The sequence below is a fragment of the Carassius gibelio genome, chromosome B15 (genome assembly GCF_023724105.1).
Source record: "Carassius gibelio isolate Cgi1373 ecotype wild population from Czech Republic chromosome B15, carGib1.2-hapl.c, whole genome shotgun sequence".
NCBI classification, from domain to species: Eukaryota; Metazoa; Chordata; class Actinopteri; order Cypriniformes; family Cyprinidae; genus Carassius; species Carassius gibelio.
Genome location: NC_068410.1, coordinates 10,196,415 through 10,224,275, shown reverse-complemented (window position 1 = coordinate 10,224,275; position 27,861 = coordinate 10,196,415). Strand labels below are relative to the sequence as shown.

At 36.1% G+C, this 27,861-nt stretch overlaps 2 protein-coding genes across 14 annotated transcripts in view; one reads left to right on the top strand and one right to left on the bottom strand.

Moving 5' to 3' along the window:
• Window positions 1–23,710, top strand: part of LOC127972227 (rap1 GTPase-activating protein 2) — a 73,591-nt gene extending 49,881 nt beyond the window's left edge. For 4 of the 12 annotated variants that reach the window (XM_052575576.1, XM_052575574.1, XM_052575577.1 and 1 more), the window contains 23 exons: window positions 10,077–10,112; window positions 11,370–11,402; window positions 11,877–11,909; window positions 12,311–12,538; window positions 12,914–13,017; window positions 13,120–13,198; window positions 13,979–14,032; window positions 14,368–14,451; window positions 14,546–14,646; window positions 14,858–14,987; window positions 15,696–15,851; window positions 15,938–16,009; window positions 16,093–16,179; window positions 16,386–16,526; window positions 17,065–17,211; window positions 17,337–17,452; window positions 18,197–18,292; window positions 18,512–18,629; window positions 19,977–20,076; window positions 20,683–20,754; window positions 21,069–21,136; window positions 21,388–21,434; window positions 22,472–23,710. In XM_052575576.1, coding sequence (XP_052431536.1) covers window positions 10,077–10,112; window positions 11,370–11,402; window positions 11,877–11,909; window positions 12,311–12,538; window positions 12,914–13,017; window positions 13,120–13,198; window positions 13,979–14,032; window positions 14,368–14,451; window positions 14,546–14,646; window positions 14,858–14,987; window positions 15,696–15,851; window positions 15,938–16,009; window positions 16,093–16,179; window positions 16,386–16,526; window positions 17,065–17,211; window positions 17,337–17,452; window positions 18,197–18,292; window positions 18,512–18,629; window positions 19,977–20,076; window positions 20,683–20,754; window positions 21,069–21,136; window positions 21,388–21,396 — 2,064 coding nt within the window. In that variant the 3' untranslated portion in view covers window positions 21,397–21,434; window positions 22,472–23,710. Of the gene's footprint in view, window positions 1–5,866; window positions 6,558–7,472; window positions 8,264–10,076; window positions 10,113–11,369; window positions 11,403–11,876; window positions 11,910–12,310; window positions 12,539–12,913; window positions 13,018–13,119; window positions 13,199–13,978; window positions 14,033–14,367; window positions 14,452–14,545; window positions 14,647–14,857; window positions 14,988–15,695; window positions 15,852–15,937; window positions 16,010–16,092; window positions 16,180–16,385; window positions 16,527–17,064; window positions 17,212–17,336; window positions 17,453–18,196; window positions 18,411–18,511; window positions 18,630–19,976; window positions 20,077–20,682; window positions 20,755–21,068; window positions 21,137–21,387; window positions 21,435–22,471 lie in introns of those variants that run through there. The other 8 variants (XM_052575575.1, XM_052575571.1, XM_052575578.1 and 5 more) reach the window with 7 other exon arrangements.
• Window positions 23,711–23,820: 110 nt separating this feature from the next.
• LOC127972230 (uncharacterized) lies at window positions 23,821–26,167 on the bottom strand. 2 transcript variants are annotated; one of them, XM_052575585.1, is made up of 5 exons: window positions 25,413–26,167; window positions 24,737–25,072; window positions 24,471–24,626; window positions 24,234–24,256; window positions 23,821–24,138 (listed from the first exon to the last, which is right to left on the bottom strand). In XM_052575585.1, exons 1-5 carry the CDS (start codon window positions 25,468–25,470, stop codon window positions 24,037–24,039), a joined length of 675 nt encoding a protein of 224 aa, XP_052431545.1. In that variant the 5' UTR covers window positions 25,471–26,167; the 3' UTR covers window positions 23,821–24,036. The 2 variants fall into 2 exon arrangements, with proteins under 2 accessions (XP_052431545.1, XP_052431546.1); XM_052575586.1 differs by having other exon boundaries at window positions 24,471–24,623; window positions 25,413–26,159.
• Window positions 26,168–27,861: the final 1,694 nt, after the last annotated feature.

Sequence of the window (27,861 nt, the reverse complement as noted above, 5' to 3'; positions counted from 1 at the left end):
CATGTACGTGAAACATAGCTCGAGGCGCACTCCGTTTAAAGTGTATACGCACTCCGTTGAAATTGTATAGGTGGCGCTATCGAGCCAGTTTGCCACACTCGATGGAATATTGGCCTTCAGATCTGTTTAGGCCAGGACCCTTTACACAAAAGTGAAGTTTGGGCAAGATTGGACATTTTATGCCTGAGTTATAACATCTTTTATTCCCATGGCGAGACATCGAACTTCATCACGGCGCCATGGACACACCTTTTAACAAAAACTCAAGATCTTCACAACTAAACATCACACAGGTCTTTAGATTAGACTGACCACAAAAAAGACACTGATGTCATAAAATTTCTAGGAGTAGTTTGTCGCAGTGTAAAATATGTAACTTCCTGTTGCCAATAGGTGGCGCTATGACTATAACTGAATATTGGCATGTAGATCTGTTCAGGTCAAGAGTCTTATCCAACATGTGAAGTTTGGGGCAGATTGGACATTGTATGTCTGAGTTACAGCAACTTCCTTTTTCATGGCGAAACATCGAAATTTGTCAGGCCGCCATGGACACGCCCTTTAACGAAACCTCAAGTCCTTCGCAATTTATTATCGCAAAGGGCTTTAGATTACATTGACCAAGTTTGGTGTTGATCTGAATAAATCTCTAGGAGGAGTTCGTTAAAGTACAACACCTGAAAATGGCAAAAACAACACCAATTTTGAAGGGAAAATGCAAAATAACTGACTTCCTGTTGGGATCCGGATTTCGTACCAAGAGACTTTTTTGTAGGTATTGGAGTGTTACATGTGTGTACCAATTTTTGTACATGTACGTGAAACATAGCTCGAGGCGCACTCCGTTGAAAGTGTATAGGTGGCGCTATAGAGCCATTCTGCCACACCCGGTGGAATATTGGCCTGCAGATCTGTTCAGGCCAGGACTCTTATCACACATATGAAGTTTGGGGAAGATCGGACATTTTATGCCTGAGTTATAACATCTTTTATTCTCATGGCGAGACATCGAACTTCGTCGCGGCGCCATGAACAAGCCATTTAACGAAAACTCAAGATCTTCACAACTGAACATCGCACAGGCCTTTAGATTAGACTGACCACAAAAAAGACATTGATGTCATAAAATTTCTAGGAGTAGTTCGTCGCAGCGTAAAATATGTCACTTCCTGTTGCCAATAGGTGGCGCTATGAATATAACTGAATATGGGCATGTCAATCTGTTTAGCTTCGGAGTCTCATCAAACATGTGAAGTTTGGGGCAGATTGGTCATTGTATGTCTGAGTTATAGCAACTTCATTTTTCATGGCGAATCATCGAAATTCGCCAGGCCGCCACGGACACGCCCTTCAACGAAAACTCAAGATCTTCGCAATTTAACATCGCAAAGGCCTTTAGATTAGGCATACCAAATTTGGTGTTGATTTGAAGAACTCTCTAGGAGGAGTTCGTTAAAATACAACACATGGAAATGACCAAAATTACACAAAATTTGCTCATAATATTAAAAATAACCGACTTCCTGTTGGGTTTAGAATTTCGCTCCAAGAGTCTTTTTTGTAGGTATTGGTGTGTTACATATGTGTGCCAATTTTCGTGCATGTACGTGAAACATAGCTGGAAGGCTGTTGATTTTCTTGGTATAGGTGGCGCTGTCGAGCCATTTTGCCACACCCTCTTCTGAATCCTATATCAGACGAAAATTTTCACCAGGTTTGACGCGTGTGCAAAGTTTCATGACTTTTTGAGCATGTTAAAGCCCTCAAAAATGCGATTCATTCGGGAGAAGAAGAAGAAGAAGAAGAATAATAATAATAAAAAACAAAGCAGATACAAGAGGGTCCTCGCACCTCGGTGCTCGGGCCCTAATTAAAGCTGCAAGCAGCGATGAACGGGCCCTCGCACCCGGGCTCACCGCCATCGTGTGGCTTTAGTAAAAAGGTGAACGTTGAGAAATATGCATTTAAACTCATAAATATAAGTGCAATATATCAAAGATTATTCCATATGTGTGCCAATCTTCCTGTTGCCAGCAGGTGGCGCTATCATTATAACGGAATATTGTCCTTCAGATGTGTTCAAGCCAGGACCCTTATCACACATGTGAAGTTTGGGCAAGATCGGACATTTTATGCCTGAGTTATAACATCTTTTATTCCCATGGCGAGACATCGAACTTCGTCATGGCGACATGGACATGCCTTTTAACAAAAACTCAAGATCTTCACAACTAAACATCACACAGGTCTTTAGATTAGACTGACCACAAAAAAGGCATTGATGTCATAAAATTTCTAGGAGTAGTTTGTCACAGTGTAAAATATGTCACTTCCAGTTGCCAATAGGTGGCGCTATGACTATAACTGAATATTGGCATGTAGATCTGTTAAGGTGAAGAGTCTTATCAAAAATGTGAAGTTTGGGGCGGATTGGACATTGTATGTGTGAGTTATGGCACCATCATTTTTCATGGCGAATCATCGAAATTTGTCAGGCCGCCATGGACACGCCCTTTAACGAAACCTCAATTCCTTCGCAATTTAACATGGCAAAGGGCTTTAGATTACACTGACCAAGTTTGGTGTTGATCTGAATAAATCTCTAGGAGGAGTTCGTTAAAATACAACCCCTGAAAATGACAAAAACAACACCAATTTTTCAGGGAAAATTAAAAATAACCGACTTCCTGTTGGGATTCGGATTTCGTACCAAGAGACTTTTTTGTAGCTATTGGTGTGTTACATATGTTTACCGATTTTCGTACATGTATATGACATGTAGCTCGAGGCGCACTCCATTGAAAATGTATAGGTGGCGCTATCGAGCCATTTTGCCACACCCAATGGAATATTAGCCTCCAGATGTGTTCAGGTCAGTACTCTTATCAAACATTTGAAGTTTGGGCAAGATCTGATATTTTATGACTGAGTTACAACAACAACTACTCCCATGGCGAGACATCGAACTTTGACATGGCGCCATGGACACGCCCTTTAACGAAAACTCAAGATCTTCTCAATTTAACATCGTACAGACCTTTAGATTAGACTGACGACAAAAAAGACATTGATGTCAAAAATTTCTAGGAGTAGTTTGTCGCAGCGTAAAATATGTCACTTCCTGTTGCCAATAGGTGGCGCTATGACTATAACTGAATATGGTCGTGTCAAACTGTTCAGGACAGGAGACTCAGCAAACATGTGAAGTTTGGGGCAGATTGGTCATTGTATGTCTGAGTTATAGCAACTTCCTGTTTCATGGCGAATCATCGAAATTCGCCAGGCCGCCACACACAGGCCCTTCAACGAAAACTCAAAAGCTTCGCAATTTAACATCGCAATGGCCTTTAGATTAGGCATACCAAATTTGGTGTTGATCTGAATTAATCTCTAGGAGGAGTTCGTTAAAATACAACGCATGGAAATGACAAAAATGACACAAAATTTGCTCATAATATTAGAAATAACCGACTTCCTGTTGGGTTTTGGATTTTGCTCCAAGAGACTTTTTTGTAGGTATTGGAGAGTTACATGTGTATACCGATTTTCATACATGTACATGAAACGTAGCTCGAGGCGCACACCGTTGAACGTGTATAGGTGGCGCTGTTGAGCAATTTTGCCACACCCACTTCTGAAACCCATATCAGACGTAAATTTTCGCCAGTTCTGAGGTGTGTGCAAAGTTTCATGACTTTTCGAGCATGTTTAGGCCCTCAAAAATGCGATTCATCTTAGAGAATAATAATAATAATTAAAGCTGCAAGCAGCGATGAACGGGCCCTCGCACCCGGGCTCACCGGCAGCGAGTGGCTTTAGTAAATAGGTGAACGGTGAGAAACCTGCATTTAAACTCATAAATATAAGTGGAATATATCAAAGTTTACTCCATATTTGTGCCAATCTTTGTGTTGCCAGTAGGTGGTGCTCTCATTATAATGGACTATTGGCCTTCAGATGTGTTCAGGGCAGGACTCTTATCGAACATTTGAAGTTTGGGGAAGATCGGACACTTCATGCCTGAGTTATAACATCTTTTATTCCCATGACGAGACATCGAACTTTGTCACGGCGCCATGGAAACGCCTTTTAACAAAAACTCAAGATCTTCACAACTAAACATCACACAGGTCTTTAGATTAGACTGACCACAAAAAAGACATTGATGTCATAAAATTTCTAGGAGTAGTTTGTCACAGTGTAAAATATGTCACTTCCTCTTGCCAATAGGTGGTGCTATGACTATAACTGAAAATGGGCATGTAGATCTGTTCAGGTCAAGAGTCTCATCCAACATGTGAAGTTTGGGGCAGATTGGACATTGTATGTCTGAGTTATAGCACCATCATTTTTCATGGCGAATCATCGAAATTTGTCAGGCCGCCGTGGACACGCCCTTTAACGAAACCTCAATTCCTTCGCAATTTAACATCGCAAAGGGCTTTAGATTACACTGACCAAGTTTGGTGTTGATCTGAATAAATCTCTAGGAGGAGTTCGTTAAAGTACAACCCCTGAAAATGGCAAAAACAACGGCAATTTTGCAGAGAAAATTCTAAATAACCAACTTCCTGTTGGGATTCGGATTTCATACCAAGATACTTTTTTGTAGGTATTGGTGTGTTACATGTGTGTACCGATTTTTGTACATGTACGTGAAACATAGCTCGAGGCACACTCCGTTGAAAGTGTATAGGTGGCGCTATCGAGCCATTTTGCCACACCCGATGGAATATTGGCCTTCAGATGTGTTCAGGCCAGGACTCTTATCACACATGTGAAGTTTGGGGAAGATCGGACATTTTATGCCTGAGTTATAACATCTTTTATTCCCATGGCGAGACATCGAACTTTGCCATGGCGCCGTGGACACGTCTTTTAATGAAAACTCAAGATCTTCACAACTGAACATCGCACAGGCCTTTAGATTAGACTGACCACAAAAAAGACATTGATGTCAAAAAATTTCTAGGAGTAGTTCATCACAGCTTAAAATATGTCACTTCCTGTTGCCAATAGGTGGCGCTATGACTATAACTGAATATGGGCATGTCAATCTGTTCAGGTTTGGAGTCACATCAAACATGTGAAGTTTGGGGCTGATTGGACATTGTATGTCTGAGTTATAGCTACTTCATTTTTCATGGCGAATCATCGAAATTCGCCAGGCCGCCACGGACACGCCCTTCAACGAAAACTCAAGATCTTCGCAATTTTACATCTCAATGGCCTTTAGATTAGGCATACCAAATTTGGTGTTGATCTGAATTAATCTCTAGGAGGAGTTCGTTAAAATACAATGCATGGAAATGGCAAAAATTACAAAAAATTTGCTCATAATATTAAAAATAACCAACTTCCTGTTGGGTTTAGAATTTTGCTCCAAGAGTCTTTTTTGTAGGTCTTGGTGTCTTACATGTGTTTACCGATTTTCAGACATGTGCGTGAAACATAGCTCGAGGCGCACACCGCTGAACGTGTATAGGTGGCGCTATTGAGCCATTTTGCCACGCCCACTTCTGAAACCCATATCAGACGTAAATTTTCGCCAGTTCGGAGGTGTGTGCAAATTTTCCTGACTTTTTGAGTATGTTTAGGCCTTCAAAAATGCGATTCATTGGGGAGAAGAAAAATAATAATAATAATAATAAACGGAGCAGATACAATAGGGTCCTCACACCTTCGGTGCTCGGGCCCTAATAAAAAACAAAGCAGATACAAGAGGGTCCTCGCACCTCGGTGCTCGGGCCCTAAATATATTCAAATCTAAAATAGGAATTTTAAATTGAAATAATATTTCACAATATTGTAGTTTTCGCTGTGCATTTTTGTAAAAAAGAAAAAAAAAAGAAAAGAAAAAAGCATATTTGTTGGGTGTAAGAGGCTTCTATTAAAAAGAAAACCAAAAATTACACCAAACCCCAATCCTTAAATATAATTGTCCTTGAAAAACTCACAAAACAAGTTTCAGTTCCCAACTTTGTCCTTAGTCACTTTACACATTGCAAAGAAATGTTTGTAGAAGACATTAACTCTACACAATGTACTGTACCGTTTTTCAGGTTTAAATATTCTTGTGGGGACATTTGGTCCAAACACTGTAGCCACAACCTGACACACAAACACACACTCACCCACTCAAAACACTCTCACAATGTCTCCATTAACACCCGTGTTTGACTATAAACACAATACATTTGGTAGGGAAATATTAATGTGTATGTGTACGTGTCCTATAAGATATAGAATTATGTTGTTCACACAACTGCTGGCCACTCCCAATGTAAACACAGTGTCTAAAGAAGAAAAGAGGAAAGGGAGGAAAGCAAGTGTGTGGGCTTGATAAGCTCTCGTGAACTGTGGTTCAAACAGCTGTTGGTTATATACAAAGCAGAACTACAAAAGGCAGAGAGAATGGGAGAAATTAATAACTCATAAGTACAGGCACACTGGTAAGACCAGTTTTAGGGTGTGGAGCCAGTGCACACTGCCAAGCGGACTTGGTCATCCTCTTCCTGTTTTGTAAATAGAGGAGCACAGCTTAACAGAGGAGAGAGGTATGATCGCCTGTGTGATAGGGGGAAACACAGTATGAGAGGTGTTTGACTCGCCGTGTGTTTATTGTGGGATGGGGGTATTGATGAGGCTTGTTAGTGTGTATTTGACACAATATAGACCTCCTGCACCGCTGCAGTTCATTCATTCTAGTGAGTCTTTATATAAAGTGAGTCTTTATATAAAACTGTATCTGATTATCAGCCAATTTCTGGAAAGATTCCCAGATGCACACTTTATTACCCCACTGCCTCTATATCGGTGTCTGTTTCTACCTATAACTACTTGCAAATTCAAATAAACAACACTTTCATGTGTTTTATTAAAGAAATGGCAGCATTTTACAGCAAGGCTTGATATGATAATTTATATTTTTATTTCATTTATTATAATGAACTACCAACAGCTTTTTTTATTTATTTATTATTTATTGAAATTGGAACTGGAAATGTTCAAATGTATTAGCATATGTAGAAATTAACTATATATTTCACTCAGTATTTCACAAATAATTACAAAGAAACAGCAATTAACAAATTGAATTAAATGTGAAATTTGAAGTAGAAAGAATAAAATAGTATTTTCTCTTAAGACACACTCCAACAATAATTTTTTTATTTACAACTGAGATATAGTGCTGCCAAATTATTAATCGTGATTAATCGCATCCAAAGTAAGTTTTTATTTACATAGCATATGTGTGTGTACTGTGTACAGTAAATGTATTATCTATATTACATGCACACACATATATATATATTTAAGAAAAATATACTTCTATATTAAATGTATTTATATATAATATAAATTATATGAATATAAATATTTACAAGTAAATGCATGTTAATATTGTCAAAATATATACTGTATGTGTGTGTATTAATATATGCCAAACTAAATATACACAGTTTACACATATATGATGTAAATGAAAACATTTTTAGGATAAAATTATAATATGTACAGTATATATTGATGACTTTTTATGTCTACTAGAAAAATATTTGGCTGTATTGTGTGCTTCATTATAAAATGGGTGAAACTTCAAAGATCCAGAATAGGGTGATAATCTTGTCTGAGACAACAGTGGGACTAACAGGTTGTGTTGTTGGGAGATAAGCTCTGTCTCTTCATAACCTTACAATGACACTACGGCATAATTTAAGACCTATGTGAATTTTTTATCATGTAGCTCTTATGTTTTATATTTGATTTGATGTGCTCACGCAAACTACTTCAGGCATTGGACTGCTGACTCGTAACTTTTGTTTGGTTGTGGGACAAAGACAAAGTCAATATCCAATATATAAGCAAAAAGGGTCAAAAGGTCTTTGCATTGCAAAACTTTCAAAGCCTTTACAAAAATATACACATCCACTCGGCTTGCTCTTTCTTTGGCCACCCGTTCCTCTTTAGCGATAAGGAGTTACCCTCATGCGTCCTATTGATGTTGTGGTCTCAGTTGCTCAAGGTTATTTGGTCAACTATGTCTCAGCTGGGCTTTACTCTGTTGACTTTGTGAAGTGAGTTGCCCTTGGATCCATGGCAGGTTAAACATTAACCGATCTGCATTTGTTCTGTCCTGCATGCATCTGTTACACTCCGTCCGATCACAGGAATATTCTTAAACCCAAGGGATCTGTTCTGAACAAATATCAGATGTTTTTCTGTTCTACTGCCTCTTAACTAGCAGGGGTGCTCTGTTAAGGTAAGAGATTCTGGCTTCAGTAGAAATATTGTGCAAAGAATATTTAAGAGTTGTTTTTATTATAAGCCCTCAGGTCTAGACTACAAATTGTGCTTTAAACCTCTATTGCATTTCTTAAATAACTAATAATTAAGCCCTAATGGTTGCACAGCCCATAAATTAAATGCAGTTGTAAAGGTTCAGTACATTTGATTTAGAGTGAGGAAGTATTATGGTTTGTTAAGTATGCATGGAGAAAGAGGCATTTGAATTCATTTACAATGCATTGAGCATATCTTCACCTATATTGCATTTGTTATATATTGCTACAAATGTGCAGTGGATTGCAAACAAGTCTGTAGTTGTTGACTTGATTTTAGATACGATCAGGCTTTGCTGTGTGAGGCTGTGAGGTAAGGTGTGTAGGCTTGAGAGTCCATTATACATGGGAACTTCTTTAGTATGCTTTAAAAAGCATCCCAGGATGCACCTCATGTTGATTAAGGGAATGTCTAGAGTGAGCAGAGAATCTATAGACAAAGGGTTGGGACCAAAATGAAATATTAGACTGAAATATGAGATTTGTTTTCGTTTTCTCTTCATACGGAAGTCATTTATAATATATAAAAAAGGTTTTTCTTAGCTCGTACTGCATATTTTAGGGTTTAATTAGGTTCCATATCGATTATAGGATTTTATTATTTAAATATATGTATATATATATATAATATTTTTTTTTTTTTTTTTTTTTAAGTAATTTAATTTAAAAATCTTAGTATTTACTGTATACTTTGGGTTTTGATTATGAATGTTAAATAAATTGGTTCCATATCAGTTATAGGTTTTAATTTATTTTATTTTATTTTTTGTACATGCATTTGAGCATGCTCTTTTTACCCATTTTAATTGTAGATTATATAGTTAGTGCTCACTTAATGTTGATCTTGCCACCCATCCCTTCAAATACAGGATCGTCCCGTATTTATAGGTAAAATGATGCGTCCTGTATCAAATCAATACGGGATGCAATTTGACCCGTATTTAAGGCCAACACATATTTGAATAAACTAATAAGTATTTTACACTGTTTATAATACAAATAGCAATTATAATAAAATCAATTTCATAAGAAGTATTAGAGAAGCTCATTTGCGCATGGTTTTGGTGTCTTTGTTTCCATAGGTACGGAGTCTCCTGGGGCCAGTTGCATAAATTTAGCCTCTATGTTAAGTATATAAAATACAAGTTTGACCAGCTAGCAGTTAGCCAAAGGGTCATCTTATTTTTGCATTCAACTTAGACTAATCAATGCTTTTATGCAACTGAATAAAAAAAATAAGACCAGTCTTAAAGAAAAATAATTAGCTGACTAAACTTTTTATGCAACCGGCCCCAGAATGCATGCTGTTAAAGCCCTTTCACACAAGTGGTTTAAAAAATATGAGCACACATCTGCCCTTTGAACACAAGACTCTCCAGATATAGGGCTGAATGGGAAAGTTATCAATGTGTCTGTCCAATAACTAATGATGAACACGCAGTTTATTTATTTAGAAAAAGAGTATAGTATTTTAATCTGCCATTTATCTATTATCAACCATGACATGAAAATAATTATCGGATTCTTGGTATTGGTCAGAATTTTTGAATGCCTTTAAAATTATTTTACAGTATAGAAAATAGTAATGACAACTTCTCATAGTTGTGTCATAATATATTAATCCTTGATTCTTTCTTGATTCTACAATTTCCTGTCCGGTAATGATTTAAAAAAAATGGTTTGATGTAAATATCACAACAAAACTATAAATCTCAATTTTCTTTTCTTTTCCAGTCGGCAGAGTTTTTCGACATGCTGGAAAGGATGCAGGTAAGATTCCCTCCATCATTCAGATGATCTTATAAGTGCATGTCGTCCTTTAGAATAAGATTCCTCTAAAAACAGCATTCCTTAAAAAACTTTGTACTTTAGCTGAAGAGAATTTTACTGTAATCATATAATAATCACAGCATGTTTTTTTCTTTTTGTTTTTTTGCCCTTGAGTGCTGGCTAAGTGTTCCCTCTCCAGAGGACCAGTCCTCAATTACTCTGAATGAATAATTACACATTCCAGCTCATTTCAAACTCATTGATTTTGCCAACACTTTTTTCTGTGGTGGGTCTTTGGTTGGGGGTATGGTAGGAGCTCCACAGGGGTGAGAGATTGGGAACAGGACATACTGACCTGTTATATAAGAGCTGCATGATTGTGTTGTTGTCATCTTGTGTGTGTTTGTGAGAGTGTGTAGATGATGGGCAGCAGGTAGCTTAAGATCTGATCAATACTATATTGAGGCAGGATTAAAGCCCTCAGTCTTCTTGTCCAGACCTCAGTGTGAGTGACAGATCGATGCAAAGGTTTGTCTGAAGGGCTGATGTCTCTCTCCAATGGATCACATGTACTTGTGATGTTTCAGATCTAAGATGAAGGTGTCCGTAGTTCTGTAGCATGTGCAATGCCCAGGGAATTGACCATTTCTTGTTTTCGGTTACACATCACTTTAAGATATCATTGTTACAGTGTAATGAGTGATATTAATTGTCTTAGGGTTACTTGCGTGTAATTATGCATAATTAATTGTTATTTAGTAGTAATTACATGTAACCTGTGTAACATTCTCTGTACATAACAGCTAAAATAAAGAGATTGACATCATTGCAGTGTTATATAGCGATATTTTTTGATAAATATCAGCTATATTTCATATCTGACATTGTATTCATGTCACAGACAATTTTCATTGGTGTCGCAATATTCAGTTGTAGAGATTCACAACAAGCATTTACAAATGTTTCCAAGTGAACAAGAGTTTCTTCCTTTATTTATCTCTAAGGAAACAGTTTTTTTTTTCCTGGACTCTCAGGTGGAAACATTTTTAGCATGGTAACCACAGTTTTTGACAAAATAACTTGATATTTGACAGCAGTCCTAAAAATTTTAAAAGGGACAAAAATGTCCTGAAGGCTTTATTGACTGTAAACAGAGCTGCTTTATTTGGGGAGCTCATTTGAATAACAGCGTTTAATGTTTAGTTTGTCATTTATTCTTCCTCTTTTCACCCTCTTCTGCTTTCCTGGATACATCAGATTCCCAAAACTGAGGAGACTAAGAAATACAAGGTTTGACTGGTATTGTGAATGTGTGTGTGTGTGTGTGTGTGTGTGTATATTGTGTCTGTAAGTGTGTGTTTGTGACTGGGGTCTTTCCTTTTCTATTAATATTCTGATAAGCATCAGTCACAGTCTTGAGTTCTACAGCATCAATCAACATCAAGTACTTTTTTACATGTGATGACGTAAATGTCAGTGATGATGGCCTTCAGATTCTGCCAGAGAGACCAAAAGCAGACTAAAAACCTTTAAATCCAATATATGGTTATTGGAATACAAACAGAGAATAGTGCATACAGTCTTTTTTTCTTTCTTTTTTTGCTGTTGCTGTTATTATTATTATTTTTATCAGTCATATTCTGGTGTATATATTATTCCTCTATCCTGCTCTTGGGATTTTTTTATTGCAATAAACAGACTGTGATGCATGTGGTTGACTTTTCGATGTTATCCTATGATGAAATGTCCTTTTCTCTCCTTCAGGATGACTACATCCCTTACCCACGTATTGAGAATGTGAGTCCATGAACACACACACACACACACACACAATTTATTTGTGTATTAGCAATTTAGCACAAGAGGGTTTTCATTATGTTCAAGTGTTTTAAGGCTGAAAGAAACAGATTGTCTCTATTTATTACACGGCTCTTTGGAATACTTGATTCTGATTGGTTAATCACTGCATGTAGATGTTTGCATTGTGATTGCTAAGATGATCTCCTTGGCAACAAATCTGATACACTGTGCTATTTATTTTTCCATAGTTTTATAGGAAGCCATTAGCTTTCATTGATAACTTCAGCATTACTATTGCTAAAAGGTAATAGTTATAAATGTAATGAAAGTTATGAAAATGTATTTTTCATATTTTGCTGACCATTTATGTTTTTTTCTTTTTTGGCTTTGTTGTCTAGGTCCTGGAGAAGGGTGGTCCCTACCCTCAGGTCATTTTACCTCAGTTTGGAGGATATTGGATTGAGGATCCCGAGGCTCCGGTCGGGACGCCCACATCCTCAGACAGCAGCTTCTGTGAGGAGGAGGAGGATGGGCTGAACCCAGGTGGAGGAAGAGGAGGAGGCTTCAGCTACAGGCTGGAGTGTAACAGCATCTCACGGGCTTATCGCAAACACTTTCTGGGCAAGGTGAGGATCCTTTTGTTAATGCTGACGGTATGTTACATTTCTATACTGTAGGTTTACAGGGCCAAAAGTATCCATATTTGAAGAAATACCCATGTATGCCCAGGAAATGTTAGCTTTTAGCTGAAAGTAAGTGTCCTGTCTGAGGTAATAAGTGGTGTGCCTGTAGCTTATTCACTCACAGTTCTTCATAACACATGGATATGAGGTGTGATGGCGCCTCTTTGAACAAACATTTTGTACGCCACATTTTGCTATCAGTTGTGTGTCACAGAGAGCTTGACAGAGAGCCGCACTTGAGTGATAACAATGCAAAGCAGTCTACTGGAAAATGAACCTCTCCATATCAAAATATTGAAACACCTTTCTCTTTCTCAGGAGCACATGAACTATTACTGCACAGGGAGTAGTATGGGACACCTCATCATGTCTCTGAAGTACGAGGAGGCAGAAGGACAGGAGTCTCTTCGCATCATGCTCAGGTGCCATGTTCAGCACATATTGAAACTCTGCTGTAGTCATTGTTAAGTAGGTCTGTATTGTCATAGTAAATAGCTGAGCAATTTTTTTTTGTCATTTTCTAGGTCAAAAACAAAGACCCTTTATGAGCGAATCCCACTTGAAGGCATCCTCCATCTACCCAGCGTACCACAGATAGCCAAGGTGTGTATTGGCAAGATATGCAGCACCACACCAAAGTCAATGCTATTAAATAACACAAATGGAAATGATTCATTGACAAGTCGAAACTGTCTGTTGGCTTAAAAACAAGTTTTCAATGCAACAGTCTCTATGATCATAAGAAACGTGTGCAAAACTGTCAGTGACTTAAGAGACATTTTCTTTGACCCTTATTTCTAATAATCTAGAACAAGTATAAGTTAGCTTTACACATCCAAGCAAATATTTAATTTATAGAGAATAGGAAGTGGTATATACACTACTGTTTAAATGTTTGAGGACAGCAAGATTTTTAAATGCTTTTGAACGACATCTCTTATGTTCACCAAGGCTGTGTTGCACGTAATCACAAATATAGTAAAAACAGAAATGTTGTGAAATAATGTTAGTTAAAAATGACTGATTTCTATTTTAATATGTTTAAAAAAAAAAAAAATATATATATATATATATATATATATATATATATATATATATATACATGTATACAGTAAGAAATATATATATATATTACAGGCCCCAAAATTTTGAACAGTAGTTATAAATTATTTCAACTGTCTAAGCCTAATAAGATATCATAGTAAAAGACAGTAAAAGCTACTAGGATTCTCCAGATGAAGGCTTCTTTACAGATTACAAATCACATTATGCAACTTTAAAAGTGCATGAGGACTCAAATTCTCAAAAAAAGTATCTTAGCAGACTTCTTTTGAACTCAAAAGATGCGAGATGTTGACATCAGATGTGTCCTGTGTGTTTCAGCTGCTCTGCGATGACGTCACCGGTCTGAAGTTCAACCCCGTCCTCTACCCTAGGGTGAGCATTTCTGTGTTTCTCACTCCATCTGTGACTTACCTACTGCAGGCATCAGGGGGAAATGAGGGCTGGGCTTTGCTCCGTTTCACCCTAGTACCCAAGTCATCTGAATTAATATGTTCCCGTGCTCCGGGGGAGTCACAAATCCATCTGCTTTACACTGCCTGGCATGCCTGAGCCACATAGTGTGTTTGAGAGGAGCCTTGACCATCTCAAGGCTTTGCATGGTCTGTCAGGCATGGAAAACACAAATGCCTGAATTATGGAAAGGCACTAAAACACATATTTACCCCTGCAGGTGCTTTCGCTCACTTTCTGTTTTCTCTCGCCCCAAGGCCTCGCAACTGATCGTCAGTTTTGATGAGCATGAAGTGAACAACACTTTCAAGTTCGGAGTCATCTATCAGAAGTTTGGTCAGGTGAGAGTCAGTCTTGAGCTGTTGTCCTCAATGTACATTCTTTCACTGAAGTTCTCTCTCTTTTTTTCCCACTGGTATTGTCTCTTCACATCAGACGTCAGAGGAAGAGCTGTTCGGGAACAATGAGGAGACGGCAGCCTTTACTGAATTCCTCACTGTTTTAGGAGACAATATTGAACTGCAGGATTTTAAAGGGTGAGAGATGGAGATTAAGCTCTGAAAACTGCTGCCAAGATTCACCTGTGCACTCATAAAAGGCTGGTTTTAATATTAAACTATATTCAAAGAGTTCATTTGTGAATCATTTATTTAATTTACTCGTTGTGTGATTTTGACTGGAGGTCTGCTCATGGTAATCAGATTGCTTCTGATTTGATGGTGTGTGTGTGATTATTGTGCTGCTCAGGTTTAGAGGCGGTCTGGATGTGTCTCATGGGCAGACTGGATCAGAGTCTATCTACACCACGTTCCGTCAGAGAGAAATCATGTTTCACGTTTCCACAAAACTCCCCTTTACAGAAGGAGATATTCAGCAGGTGGGTTCCCTTTTTAATGTTTAATAATTACAATTATTTTTTTTAAATATTACATTTTTACTTAAACGTTTAAAGCAAATTAATATATATTATTTAAATATTTTGTAGTTATTTATTACATTTTTTTGTTTTTTTATACTCACTTTGTATTCATATTTCACTCTAAAATCAACATGAAAAAAATATTGTCTAAATTGCTGTAATGGACAAAAAATGTATAAACACATTTGTTATTAATCAATTCTTTGATACATTCTTATCAATCAAATAATTTAAGATTCTACCATTATTTATCTGTTTGTTTATTTATTTATTTGTATTAACCCTAACCCTTATGGTAAAGAGATTAATAATTAAAATTGAGGACATGAAGTGAAAAATAGGGAGAAATGTACAAAATCTAAATCGACTGCAATTCTTAATACAGTGTTGTTTATTTATAAAAGAAATATTTTTTTATTAATCAAAGAATTAAGTAAGATACTACCATGATTTATTTATTTATTTTATTGTTATTTTTTGTTAACCCTAACCCTTTTATGGGGATAAAATAAAAATTTGGGAGAAATGTACTTAATGAAATATAATAAACTATATTTAAATATAATCCCTGTGTGTTTATCTTGTCTAAATATTGTGTTGGCAAATACACAATCCATTACATTTAAAATATTTATAAATATTTTCCTCTGTGTCATATTCTCTCAGCTCCAAAGAAAGAGACATATTGGCAATGACATTGTTGCAGCCGTCTTCCAGGAAGAGCCCACACCATTCGTTCCTGATATGATCGCATCCAACTTCCTTCATGCCTACGTGTTAGTGCAGGCGGAAAACCCCTGCACTGATCACACCACGTACAAGGTTTGTCAAACACCTCGCTGAATTCCTCCAGATACCCATCAATCCCATCAATCCCACTGATCTGAGGTATCGATTGGTGTCCACAGGTGTCCGTCACAGCCAGAGAGGATGTCCCTCCATTCGGCCCCCCTCTTCCAAACCCTGCGGTTTTTAAGAAGGTAATATAGAAGACTGCTTCTGTTAAATATTGAAGGAGATGATAATTTTTATCATAAGATGATGGACATCAACTCTTTCCCAGGGTCCCGAGTTCCGAGAGTTTCTCCTGACAAAGCTGATCAATGCAGAAAATGCATGTTACAAGTCAGACAAGTTCGCCAAGCTAGAGGTGAGAAAAATAAATAAAAAATCCAGAAATCCACCATTCACTATAAACAATTCATTTGAAGGAATAATCACCCAAAATATTAATATTTTGTCATTATTTACTAATGAGTTTTCATTTTGGGGTGAACCATTGCTTTAGTTAGCCTATCTACATCATCATCTCTTGTTCTGTGTCTGTGTGTGTGTGTGTGTGTGTGTGTGAGATAGGAGAGGACACGGGCCGCACTGTTAGATAACCTTCACGATGAACTGCACAGACAGACACAGGCCACAGTAGGACTGGGATCAACTACAGATGAAGAAAAGCTAGAAAATGGGGGTCATGGAGGGCTGCTGGAGTCTTTTAAGGTAAGATGTCCTGCCCTTGACCACTTAAAAACCCAGAGAACTATAGATTTTTCTGAATGTTCTTGCTCTTTATATTTTTTTTCAAGTGGCCAAGTTGTACATTTAAAAGCAAAAAATATACGTTCACGTATATTTGACGCAAAAAATAAATATAGAAGTAACTCAATAAAGTTGAATGGAATAGTGTTTTCTAACCTTTGTTTGACCTTTGGCTGTAGTATAAGGCTGGTGTGTAGCGCCACCTACCGGTTTTTCATGGTAGCACAGATGCATTTTTCAAACTCCATCATTATCATGGGTAGTTTTAGGGCTTTTATATATATATATATATATATATATCTCATAAAAGTAATAAAATAAGCAATTTAAGATAAATAATTAACCAGCTAATATAAACAATTCACAAATAAACCTTAAACTGATTGTAACATATGTTCTTATTTCTCTTTATTTGCCAATAAAAATGTATTTGTACTTATGCTTAGTACAGTTTAGCATTTTTTGTTCCTCTCTTACCCTCTTCCTCTGTTTCTGTCAGAGGGCCATGCGTGTGAGGAGCCACTCTATGGAGACGATGGTGACTCATAAACACAAGAGTCCTGGAGTGGCGGCAGGCGTCCCGTCCAGTGTGAGCGGTGGAGGACTCCAGCAGAACAGCATGGAGTGCACCAAGAGCACCTTCACTGTACTTCCATTATTTTTTATTTATTCAGATTCAATTCTTATCTCATCCATTGTATGAACTTGCTGAAGCCATTTAGTATTATGCAGCAGTGCATGAGCTGAGCTTCGTGTGTTTGTGTTCGTCAGCCTCCAGCGCTGTCTGCTAAATCTCCTTTAAAGAGTCCAGTAAAGCGGCGCTCTGGTCTGTTCCCCAGACTGCACTCCAGCACAGACAGTCCAACTGAGAAACATCCATCTCGCAGGTACCCTTATGAAACAAAAATATATTGCCGTATATTGGAAAATATCATGTAATATATTAGGCATATATTCTTATATATTTCATATTTATTTTTTCCAATATATTGCAATATATTGAAAGCGGCAATCATTTGTATATTTTGCAATATATTATATAATATATGTATCATCATATATATTATATATATTATTCAATGTATTCAAATATATAATATATTAGAAAATAAAAAGGGAAAATAATATATTATAATATATCACAATATATTTTAAGAAATATATTTGTAAATATATTCTCCTTTCGTAAGGGTAAACAAATATACATGTAATTTTATACATTTCTCCAATCTTCAGTGTCACAAGATCATTCAGAAATCATGATAATATGTTGATTTGTTGATCAAGAAATATTTATTTATATTATCAATGCTGAAAAAACATTTCTTTTTGTTTGTGTGTATGTGTCTGAAAACAGATACACTACCATTTTTTTTGTCTGGGTATGCATGATTTATGCTACATTGATTACTACTTTTATAAAGCAAGGACAAAAATCGAGTACAAATAATAATTGAGCACCAAATCAGTGTATTATAATGGTTTATGAAGGATCATGTGACACTGAAGAATGGAGTAATGACTGCTGAAAATTCAGCAATGTTGTGTTTGTCTGTATGCATGTATATACATTTTTTGTGCATTAGTATTTCAGAAAAGCACTACATAAACAGTATTCTGTGTTTTTTTAGTGACCAAAAAGCAGAAGTGTTACCTCACTCACAGGATGTGAGGTCAGAGACGTCATCCAATCCGAGTTCACCAGAGATCTGCCCGAGCAAAGAAAGGTTGGTTTGATTGCGGTTTCTCAGTTCCAGTTCCTCAGGGAGTGCAGTGTCGGAGTGTTTTGACATCTGATGAATCCGATATTTTAAATACTTTTCCAGCACCTTCACTTTTAGAAATGTATGTGAAAGGGTTTTTCTTTCTCCTTCATAGTTCTTCAGTAAACAAAAAACTGTGGATTTCTGTTGTGTAATCTCTGTCCCGTTGGTTTGGTCCCGCAGGCCATTTTTGAAGCTGAAAGAGTGTAGCGGCAGAGCTAATATCTCCCGATCTTCCTCCAGCACCAGCAGCTTCAGCAGCACAGCAGGGGAGGGAGACGGACTGGAGGAGCTGGAAATGGTGACACACACTTACACACACAGACAGAAGAGTTCTGTTGAGATTCAAGCACTGCAAAAAAAAAAACAACAACAGTATTTCAGTACCAGAATATATTATCTCAGCATCCTTAAACCTTGAGAACTTGAGAAGCAAAACTGCATTTGATCTTATGATGGATACATAGTACTTTTAATATTTATACATTTATGTATTTATCATGATATGATAGATGTGAAAATATTGTGAAATATTATTACAGTTTAAAATAAAAGTTGCCTAATATAATATACCTTAAAATTTAATTTATTCATAGGGTGGCAAAATGAATTTTCAGCAGCCGTTATTCCAGTCTTAAGTGTTACATGATCCTTTAGAAATCAATCTAATATGCTAAATTATTATAAATGTTGGAAACCATCATAAGCCAGCTGCCAGCATTTATTCAAAATATAATATTTGGTTACAATAAGTCTTTACTATCACTTCTTCACTTTTCAGTGTATCTTTGCTGAATTAAACTATTAATTTCTTATAAATAAAGGGGGAAAAAAGTGCTGAAACCAAATTTTGAATTGTGTATATTGTTGCAAAATATTTTTTTTTTTAAATTTGGATGAGAAGTGTGTGTGTGTGTATATATATATATATATATATATATATATATATATATATATATATATATATATATATATATATATATATATATATATAATTTTTTTTTTTTTTTAGGATGTTTTTATTTTACTTTTAAGCTGGAAAACAACTAAATGATTCAGAAAATTATTTTTGCAGTGCATTTCTTACTCTAGCAGAGCTCTTGAGATAATTACCTCACATAAGCTCACTGTGAAGACAATTCACTTATGCTTCAGTCACGTCTAGGTGGGGGTTTTTTAATTGGAAAGCAAGACAAAATGATTAAGATGATTAAGAAAATAATTCTTGCTGTGTGATTTTTGTTTGTTTTTTTTTTCCCTTGCAAAGCTCCTGTAAACAATCACCTCAGATTTCACAATGAAAACAATCCAATTATGTTTTAGAAACCTTTTATACACAGCTGATTTGCAGATAACCATCACACACTAAATGGCTCTTTGTATTGATTCACTATGACTGATGTTTGTCCATATGCCTAATTACTGCTGTACAGCTAGTTCTAGGACAATCTATAGCAATGGTACTAGTATTACAGCTGGGGCAGCTATGGCCTAATGATTGGAGAGTTGGACTTGTAACCCGAAGGTCCAAGCTGCCCACTGCTCTGGGTGTGCTGTGTGTGTGCTCTTCAATAATGACTTTGACTTTCATTATCATTACCTCTGCAGATTACTCAGTCTGTCATCTGGTGTGTGTTGTGTCCTGTAGGGCAGTCACTCGTTCACGGCTTCATCTGTGTACAGTCCATCTCTCGGTGCGGAAAGCCAGAACTCTGGAACGCCGCTGATCATGTGCCGCAGTCCCACAGGTGAAATAAGCAATCATACACAATAAAAATAACCTGAAGCAATCATACACTGCTCAGCCAAAAGTAAGTGTACACCCGAAAACCACTCACATGTGCTTGTTGAACATATTTCAATAATAAGCAATTTGGTAATAGTTGGAACAGGATAGGAACTATTTCATCTTTAGCTCTTTAGAACACTGTTTTCTGTAATTGCGATAAAGCTGAAATAAAAAAATACTGAAAAGCTTTAATAATGAAAAACTGCTGAAAATGTACTCACACATAGATGTATAAATGAGTTTGTTTCTACATTGGAATAGATTTAGATACATTTAGGACTACTGTACATCACTTGATCACCAGTATATTTGTCTAGAACTGTTTTTTCTTGTAAATGGTGCTTGATCTGTGCATATTTCTCTACTGATTCAGATGTGACAACTTTTTTACTGAACTATGTAATATTATGGATATAACGGAAGCAACAGCTTGAAGTTAAAAATGTGATGATGGATTTGTTTCTTACAAACATGCAGCTTTTTGCTTCATAAGACACTTGTGGATTATTGTGATGTTTTTATTTGCTGTTTGGACTCTTGTTCTGACGGCACCCATTCACTGCAGAGGATCCATTGATGAGTAATGCTAAATTTCTCCAAATCTCTTCAGATGAAGAAACAAATGGATGGCCTGAGGGTGACAAAATTTTCAGCAAATTGCTATTTTTGAATGAACTGTTATTGAAAATTAGAAATGTTGAACATCAGATTGTTAAAATGTTTACTAAAATAAACAAGTATTTGGATAAAAGTAATTGAACCCCTGAAAATCCATTAATAGGAAATTGGTAATAGTTGAATAGTCAGTCTCACTATTAAAATAGTCTGACTCATCAGTTAAAAGGTGGTGTCCACATATTTGTGGCTATGAGATGTGCATAAACATGAGTATACTTGCATGAACACACATATGCTTGCACTTGGCACAAACAATAATTACGTTTTTCTTAGATGGAAAGAGCAAAACTTCACCAAGGTCAAACTTGAAATTCCGCTTTGACAAACTGAGTCACTCCACTGTAAGTACTGTGTCCTCAAATAACCTTTAATATTGACTGGGCGTATTATGAAATCGGTTTCAAAGTCAGTTGATTTATAGTAGATCAGATATTCAACAATGGCGATGTTGGAATGATAAAAGTGTGTATGTTACTCTTGTTTTAAAAGTGTTCACACTTGTTATCATAAGTCTGTAACAGTGCATTTGATTTCATTTGTAAACTGAATAATGAGATTGGAATTTATTCACTAAGATTCTCCTTTCTTTCAGGGTCATTAGGTCAGACGTCAGACCAGAAGCCACTGCATGGACAAAAGGTACTTTGCATATAACTGTACTGTATCTTTAAGCTACGTTGATGCATCTTAAAATACAAACGTGCATAAAATATAAATCTTAATCATTTATATTTTATCACCTTTTAATTATAAAGCCTAGAAATTAGTCATCATTTCCAGTTTAGTCTCTTTTAATGCTAATAATGAAATGTTCAAAGGTGCTAGATTAATTAGCTTTTTTTAAGAAATCACAAGGGATTTTCATCTGTGTCGTTACTGTTAACTAAAACCATTACAAAATAGTTTTTTGTTAATTTAAATAAAGCTAAAATAAAACATTGATAAAAAAAAAAAGATAAATAATAAATGAAACGCATTAACTTGCACATTAAGAAATGTTGTTGTGGTAAGTAACTGAAACAAGTTTGAGTATTAAAATGATTAGAACAAAAATAAAATATATATAGGCCTATGTTTTTTTTTATATTTATTAAAAATAAAAATAAACCTATATAGAAATAAAGGGGTCATATGATGCGTTTTCAAGTTTTCCTTTTTCTTTGCAGTGTTACAAGCTCTTGGTGCATAAAGAAGATTTGTAAAGATGCAAAGACTAAAGTCTCAAATCCAAAGAGATATTCTTTATAAAAGTTAAGGGATGTCCACACCCCCCTTAAATGGCTCGTTTAAACACGCCACACATCTCTATGTCTCTGTGTGGGAAGATTTGCATAACGGAGCCCAAATGTTCACGTAAAGAAAGAAGGTGTACCTTTTATTCTCGCTGTTGCCACCGGCGCCATGTTGTGGCCAAATCGAGCTGAATCATTTGAAACGGTTTGCATCTCCAGTGATCCACTAAACCACTAATTACTTAAATTATTGTGTTTTTTGAACCTTAAACTGCATAAACATTGCATTACACCAAATACACCAAATAATGTTATTTTTGGAAGCATCATATGACCCCTTTAAAAGCTCATAAAATGACAAAAGCTCATAAAAAATGTACTGAACAAAATTAATTAAAATCTGTTTTTATATTTACCCAGTGTGTCTGTTCTTTGTCTTTCTAGGCAGTGACTCTGAATGGATTTTTATAGATTGGAAGAAAAAGGGACCATTTTCTCTTGCTAATGCAGCAGTTGTCGTCACTCTTCAACATAATACACAATTGAACACTATTGTAAGAACTGATCCTCCAAACACACAAAACTGTTTCGGAGGACAGAAATGAACACCAGTCTTAGTAGAAAAAGCAACAAATGTCTCTGTTTTTCCAACAATTTAAATGTAGTGCTCAAACAAGTGTTGAAAACTATCCTTGCCTAACTGCAATTGCTTTCTAGACAGATGCTCAATATTAACACAGCCACTTGAAGTACTTGAAGAGTTCTCAGTCATTAATGTTACAAGAGATACAGACTACAAAATAGCATTAGAAGCATCATTATAAGAGTCTTTTACAGAGATTATGGGTCATTTTGAGACTTGAAAACCAATGCTCATCAGTGTAAGCCTTAAAATACTGTAGAGAACTATGCTTTGCTGAGGACTGAGTTATTTTTGAGTGATGTGAAAAGGTCAAATTTACCTTTCCTGAGGGTAACCAAAGATTGACATGGTTTATTTGTGGTAAAGGGGAAAGGTTTTAACAAAAACACGATATTTCATGAATGGCGAAGAAACATTTTATTATATTTTTTAAGTAAAATCTGTTCATTTCAGCATATATTATTTCTCTAAATAAAGACTTCAGTATATTTGTTCAACACTAATTTTATTAAACGGATATATTTGCACAATTAAAAAAATGAAATGATATACTTCACCTAGTTTCATTTTGAGCTCTCAGAAAACACTCTTGAGAAAGCACAGACACATAAACATGGTTTTTCTTACTTTCAGACTTGTGGATGTACAAAAAGGTCCTTTTTTGTAAATGCTTTGTTATTCAATTATGGCTGGCAGAATTTTTTTTGAAGGATTTTCTTTTGAAATGATGTGTTATTTATTTACATATATGGGTCTCTCCTCATTCCTCATGAATCAGTTGTTAGTTTTCAGTCATACTCATTAGTGAGGGCATTAAACTGCAGAGAGCGCGTTAAACATTCTTGTACAATAGTGACAAATGTGTTGGCATATATGTTTGTACTGACATAATTTATTGCTTTAAAAAATCGTTGATGTTACGTAAACAAAAAAATACACGGAGAGTCAAATGAAAATAATTTAAAAGATTATGTATATGTATATTTGGTTATGTGCCATTAAGAATTTATTATAAAAAATAAAATGTATTTTGTGTCAAATACCTGTCTTTTTGAAATAGGAGTCCAATACAATTTCCTTAGATATGTCTTCTTCTTTTTTTAGGTACAACCACACATTTAATATACAAAATGCACATTCTACAGACATATCTGGAAGAACTACAACATTTAATATGGCTTTACAACTACTGTATATTAAATCAAAGTGTAAAATTGCTGGCATTCACATTTCAAAGTCAAGTTGATATCTTTTCAATCTTGTTGTCTAACTTTGCAACTGTACTTATGTTTACAGTCATGTTTGCTCTGGTATTGAAAATAACCCACAGCTATGTGAGAGATAGAAATGCAAGATGTCTTTGTGTTCAGGAGAAACGCACAGAGGAATAGACAGTTGGCTCAGATGCTTGTTTTGCTTGATCATTCTGCCGTCTTGAACTGTTCACTGCAACTTCTGCATACACCAACTGCACAAATACAAGACAAGTAAAGAAACTGATCATACTGACCGATTAAACAAATCAGATTCTTATCAAAACACACAATGTACTGAGATACTTACTTCGTTTTTTGGTTTCACTCTAGCTGCAAATAGAATAGAAAAAAATCTGATTTTTATATTTTTAAAATTTACATTTTAGATTAAATAAAACATTACACGTAAATTACATTTATTAATTTAAATGTATACATTTAAATAACATTTATCAACCTTAACCTTTTTTAAGGTTTTAAAAAAAATACTAAGTTGACTGATGTACTGTATGACATATTTGCAGAATCTGGAGTGGAATCTTACAGGACGTGCAGGGGCGAGGCGGGACAGGGGGTGGTGGTGGATGATGATCCCGGGTGAGACACCAAACAAACCCCAAAACAACAGGAAAACATATGAAGGCAGCAAAACAAAGCAGGACTCTATGAGAGAGGCTTCTGCCTGATGATTCTGCTGCTGCTGGCCAAAAATAAAGATAGATAGTTTGTCATTTTAGCCATATATTGTAAGCAAATTATGAAACCAAAAATGTTAATCATTTCAAACCAACAGCATGCATATGTATATACCTGCAGTCACATTAACATATGTCACATGTCCACTGCTAGTGACATTCTGATGCCAGGATATCAAGCACTTGTACGCTCCAGTATCTGACTGGTTGATGTTGTGAATGTGGAGTAATAGTTGTGTGCTATTGGCTGTTGAGCTGATACTGGACATCTTGATTCTTTCCGAGGGAATGAGGGAAGTACATCCTACTGTTTCCAAATCCTGGAAAACCCATCCTCCAGTCCAGCCAGTAAACCCACAGTGTTTCACTTCACAGCTCAACTCGAGACTGCGGCCCTCCGCCACAAACTTTGTAGCACGACTCGCTCGAACAGATGAGCACAGTTCACATACTGAAATGAAACACAAGCGAGTTGAGGTTTTTACTTACACTAAGCACTTTTGGACTTTTTACAAACGGTCTTATTATTTATGGAGCCCTTGAAGTGACTTGAAATCGCGTGCTTACGCAAGGAAACACGTATTAATTTATAATTTAATTAATTAATTTTTTTTTACAAAATATTAAAATAAACCGGAAACAATAACACAACCACAATAAAAGGAAATGTGAATGTTTACGATACTAAAACATTATTTAGGCCATGTCATGAAAATAATCATCTATTTTAAGTGCTTTTGAAAGTGCAGCTGCTTTAACTTTGAATTTGAATATGAAGGTTAAAAGCTTACCTTTTAAGATACACAGAAATGCCAGTAACGTCAAGGAACACCTGTGAGCGGCTTTCATCCTTATACTATTTCCATACTACCTGTCGAGTTTCCTTGCAACCACAGAACAGATTCGGAAGATTTTACAGTCAACCGCCGATTTTTCAGTCAAGTCTCTGGGGCATAACAGCAAAGAGGTGCATTACGTTCTTCTAAACTCTTCCTAGTCCTGGAAACACCCACTTCTCTTTATTCATTGCAGGAAAATCGTTTCCACTTTCAGTTTAATTGCGGTACATCTGGCAACTCCAGTCGTATTGTAAGCGTTCACTGAAATGCAGGCTCACCACCAACTGGAAACCTGTCCTATATTTCCTGCTGGAGAAAAAAATCTCGCTCAATTAATGTTGACATCCTATTATAAGTGGACTGTAACTAGGACACAAATATTGGGATCTAATTGTGATTATTTCCTTGTAATGTGATTAGGCTGTGTGTGGTCTGTCCAGCTGTGTTATGGCAAATTTTGCTTTGGGCAATTTAAGAAGGACATTAAACAAACGAAAACTGTTATAAAAGGCTTTCCCCCAATTTGTCTTCATTAATTTGAATGCAGTCGACATTTCATTTTCTTTCTGTTGATGTATATGCTGCTTTAGACTGTATTACCGTTCTACGAATGCTAATTAAAATTAAACATTTTCATAGTATTTTTTTAATTCAGTCAGATTCCTCAAATCTGAACATCCTTGAAATAAGATATATTTATGAGAGAAGAAAATAAAAGGGAAAAATAGAGACATTAAAAAATATATAGAAAGGGCTATAAAAAATGTTTTCCTACTCCATTGGCAAATTATACACCCCGCCCCAACCCAAAATGATATTAATTGTATGCTTACATAATGATAAACAGTATTATAATGTTTTTCAGATATATTGCTGTAAAAACAAAACAAAAATAGCGAAAATTATTTTTGCAGCACAACAGGGATATGAAATACTAAAAACAATGATTTGTTTTTACAATGATTTGCAATCTATTAAAAAACAATGTTTTTCTGCCGTAGCCACAAGGAGGTGCTCAAGGTAAAACAGTTTCTCTGTAGTCAGCTGGGAAATCTGGTTGAGACAAAAAGGGGCATGTGCAGGCAATTATACAGCTGCTGCAGATAAAAGCCAAGCTTAAACAGAACCTGCTGCTGCAAATTATCTTTACATTGTCCTGATATGCAATACATTACAGTACACTTGATACATTTACTTTAGAGATCTAAAACAAGTAAAATTCATATGACCAAGAAAGAAGCTTTGGATGTTAAGATTGCCGAATTAAAGGTTTCGGATTGAAATCCTTTGAGTAGAACCCAATCAAATGTTGAATGAAAATTCTGTCATTATTTACACACCCTCATGTCTTTCCAAACCTGTATTCTGTGATAAATCTGTACATTAACTGTAATATGGAAAGATTCTTAAAAAGTACTTTTTTTCTAGAGAAGAAAGTCATACAGATTTAGAATTTACAATTTTGGGTGAGCTATCACTCGAAGCAACAAATGAGGCTTGGGCAGCATTTTGGCAAAAGGAGGCTCCCTCAGAAGGTTCCTTTGAGCTGTGTGATTGTTCCCTGCAGCAAGTAACTTGAGTCTAAAGACCTTAATGGTAACCAGATGTGTAGGACGTCAGTGTGGGCTTACAATCTCAGGATGTCTGTTTTTCTTGGAAAGCTTGTGGTACAACACCAACCCTAAGTTACGCAAGTGCTAACATATAATTTAACTATTTAGTTGAGTCATATTAATATAAGCTTGTACGTGCAGAAAAACTTTTGTAAACGTCCCTTTTACAAGTCTGAAAGTGAATCTGATATCCAATCTGTTATCAGTCAAAACAGGACACTGGACATTGACCACCCAGGAATGGGCAGAAACGAGTGCGAGCTGGTCAACCCACATGGCTTAAAGCAGATAAGTAAAAGCAAACACTCACAGGTCTGTGTTCAGGAGCAAACAACAGTGTATAATTAAATAAATAGTGATTTTGTCCATGTTTTTGATGCATTCATTACAGTGTCATACAGGACAAAGGAGTTAGGTAAACTCAAAGCCATGTACTGAACAAATCATTTTTGTTCACAAATGAAAAGGCAGATTAGTGTCCTCTGAATGGTTCAGTCCCAAGAAAGAATGGTTTCTTGGCAGTACAGATTGCTCCATGATCAGATTACTCCGTAGGCATGTCCTCAGCCTTCATTGAATGTTGCACAAGGCTCTTTTTTTCTCTAGTGAAGAGGACAGGCCGTCTGAGGTTTTTGAATCCATGCTGCGGAGCTATGCAAAAAATTACAAGGGTATGATGGTATTGCACTAATGCATTTCATGGAATGTCAACATCGTTAGGTGGTCAGCACCTCTCAGGGGAGTTTAGCTACATCAAATGTTCTGTTCTGAGACAAAATACTAACCCG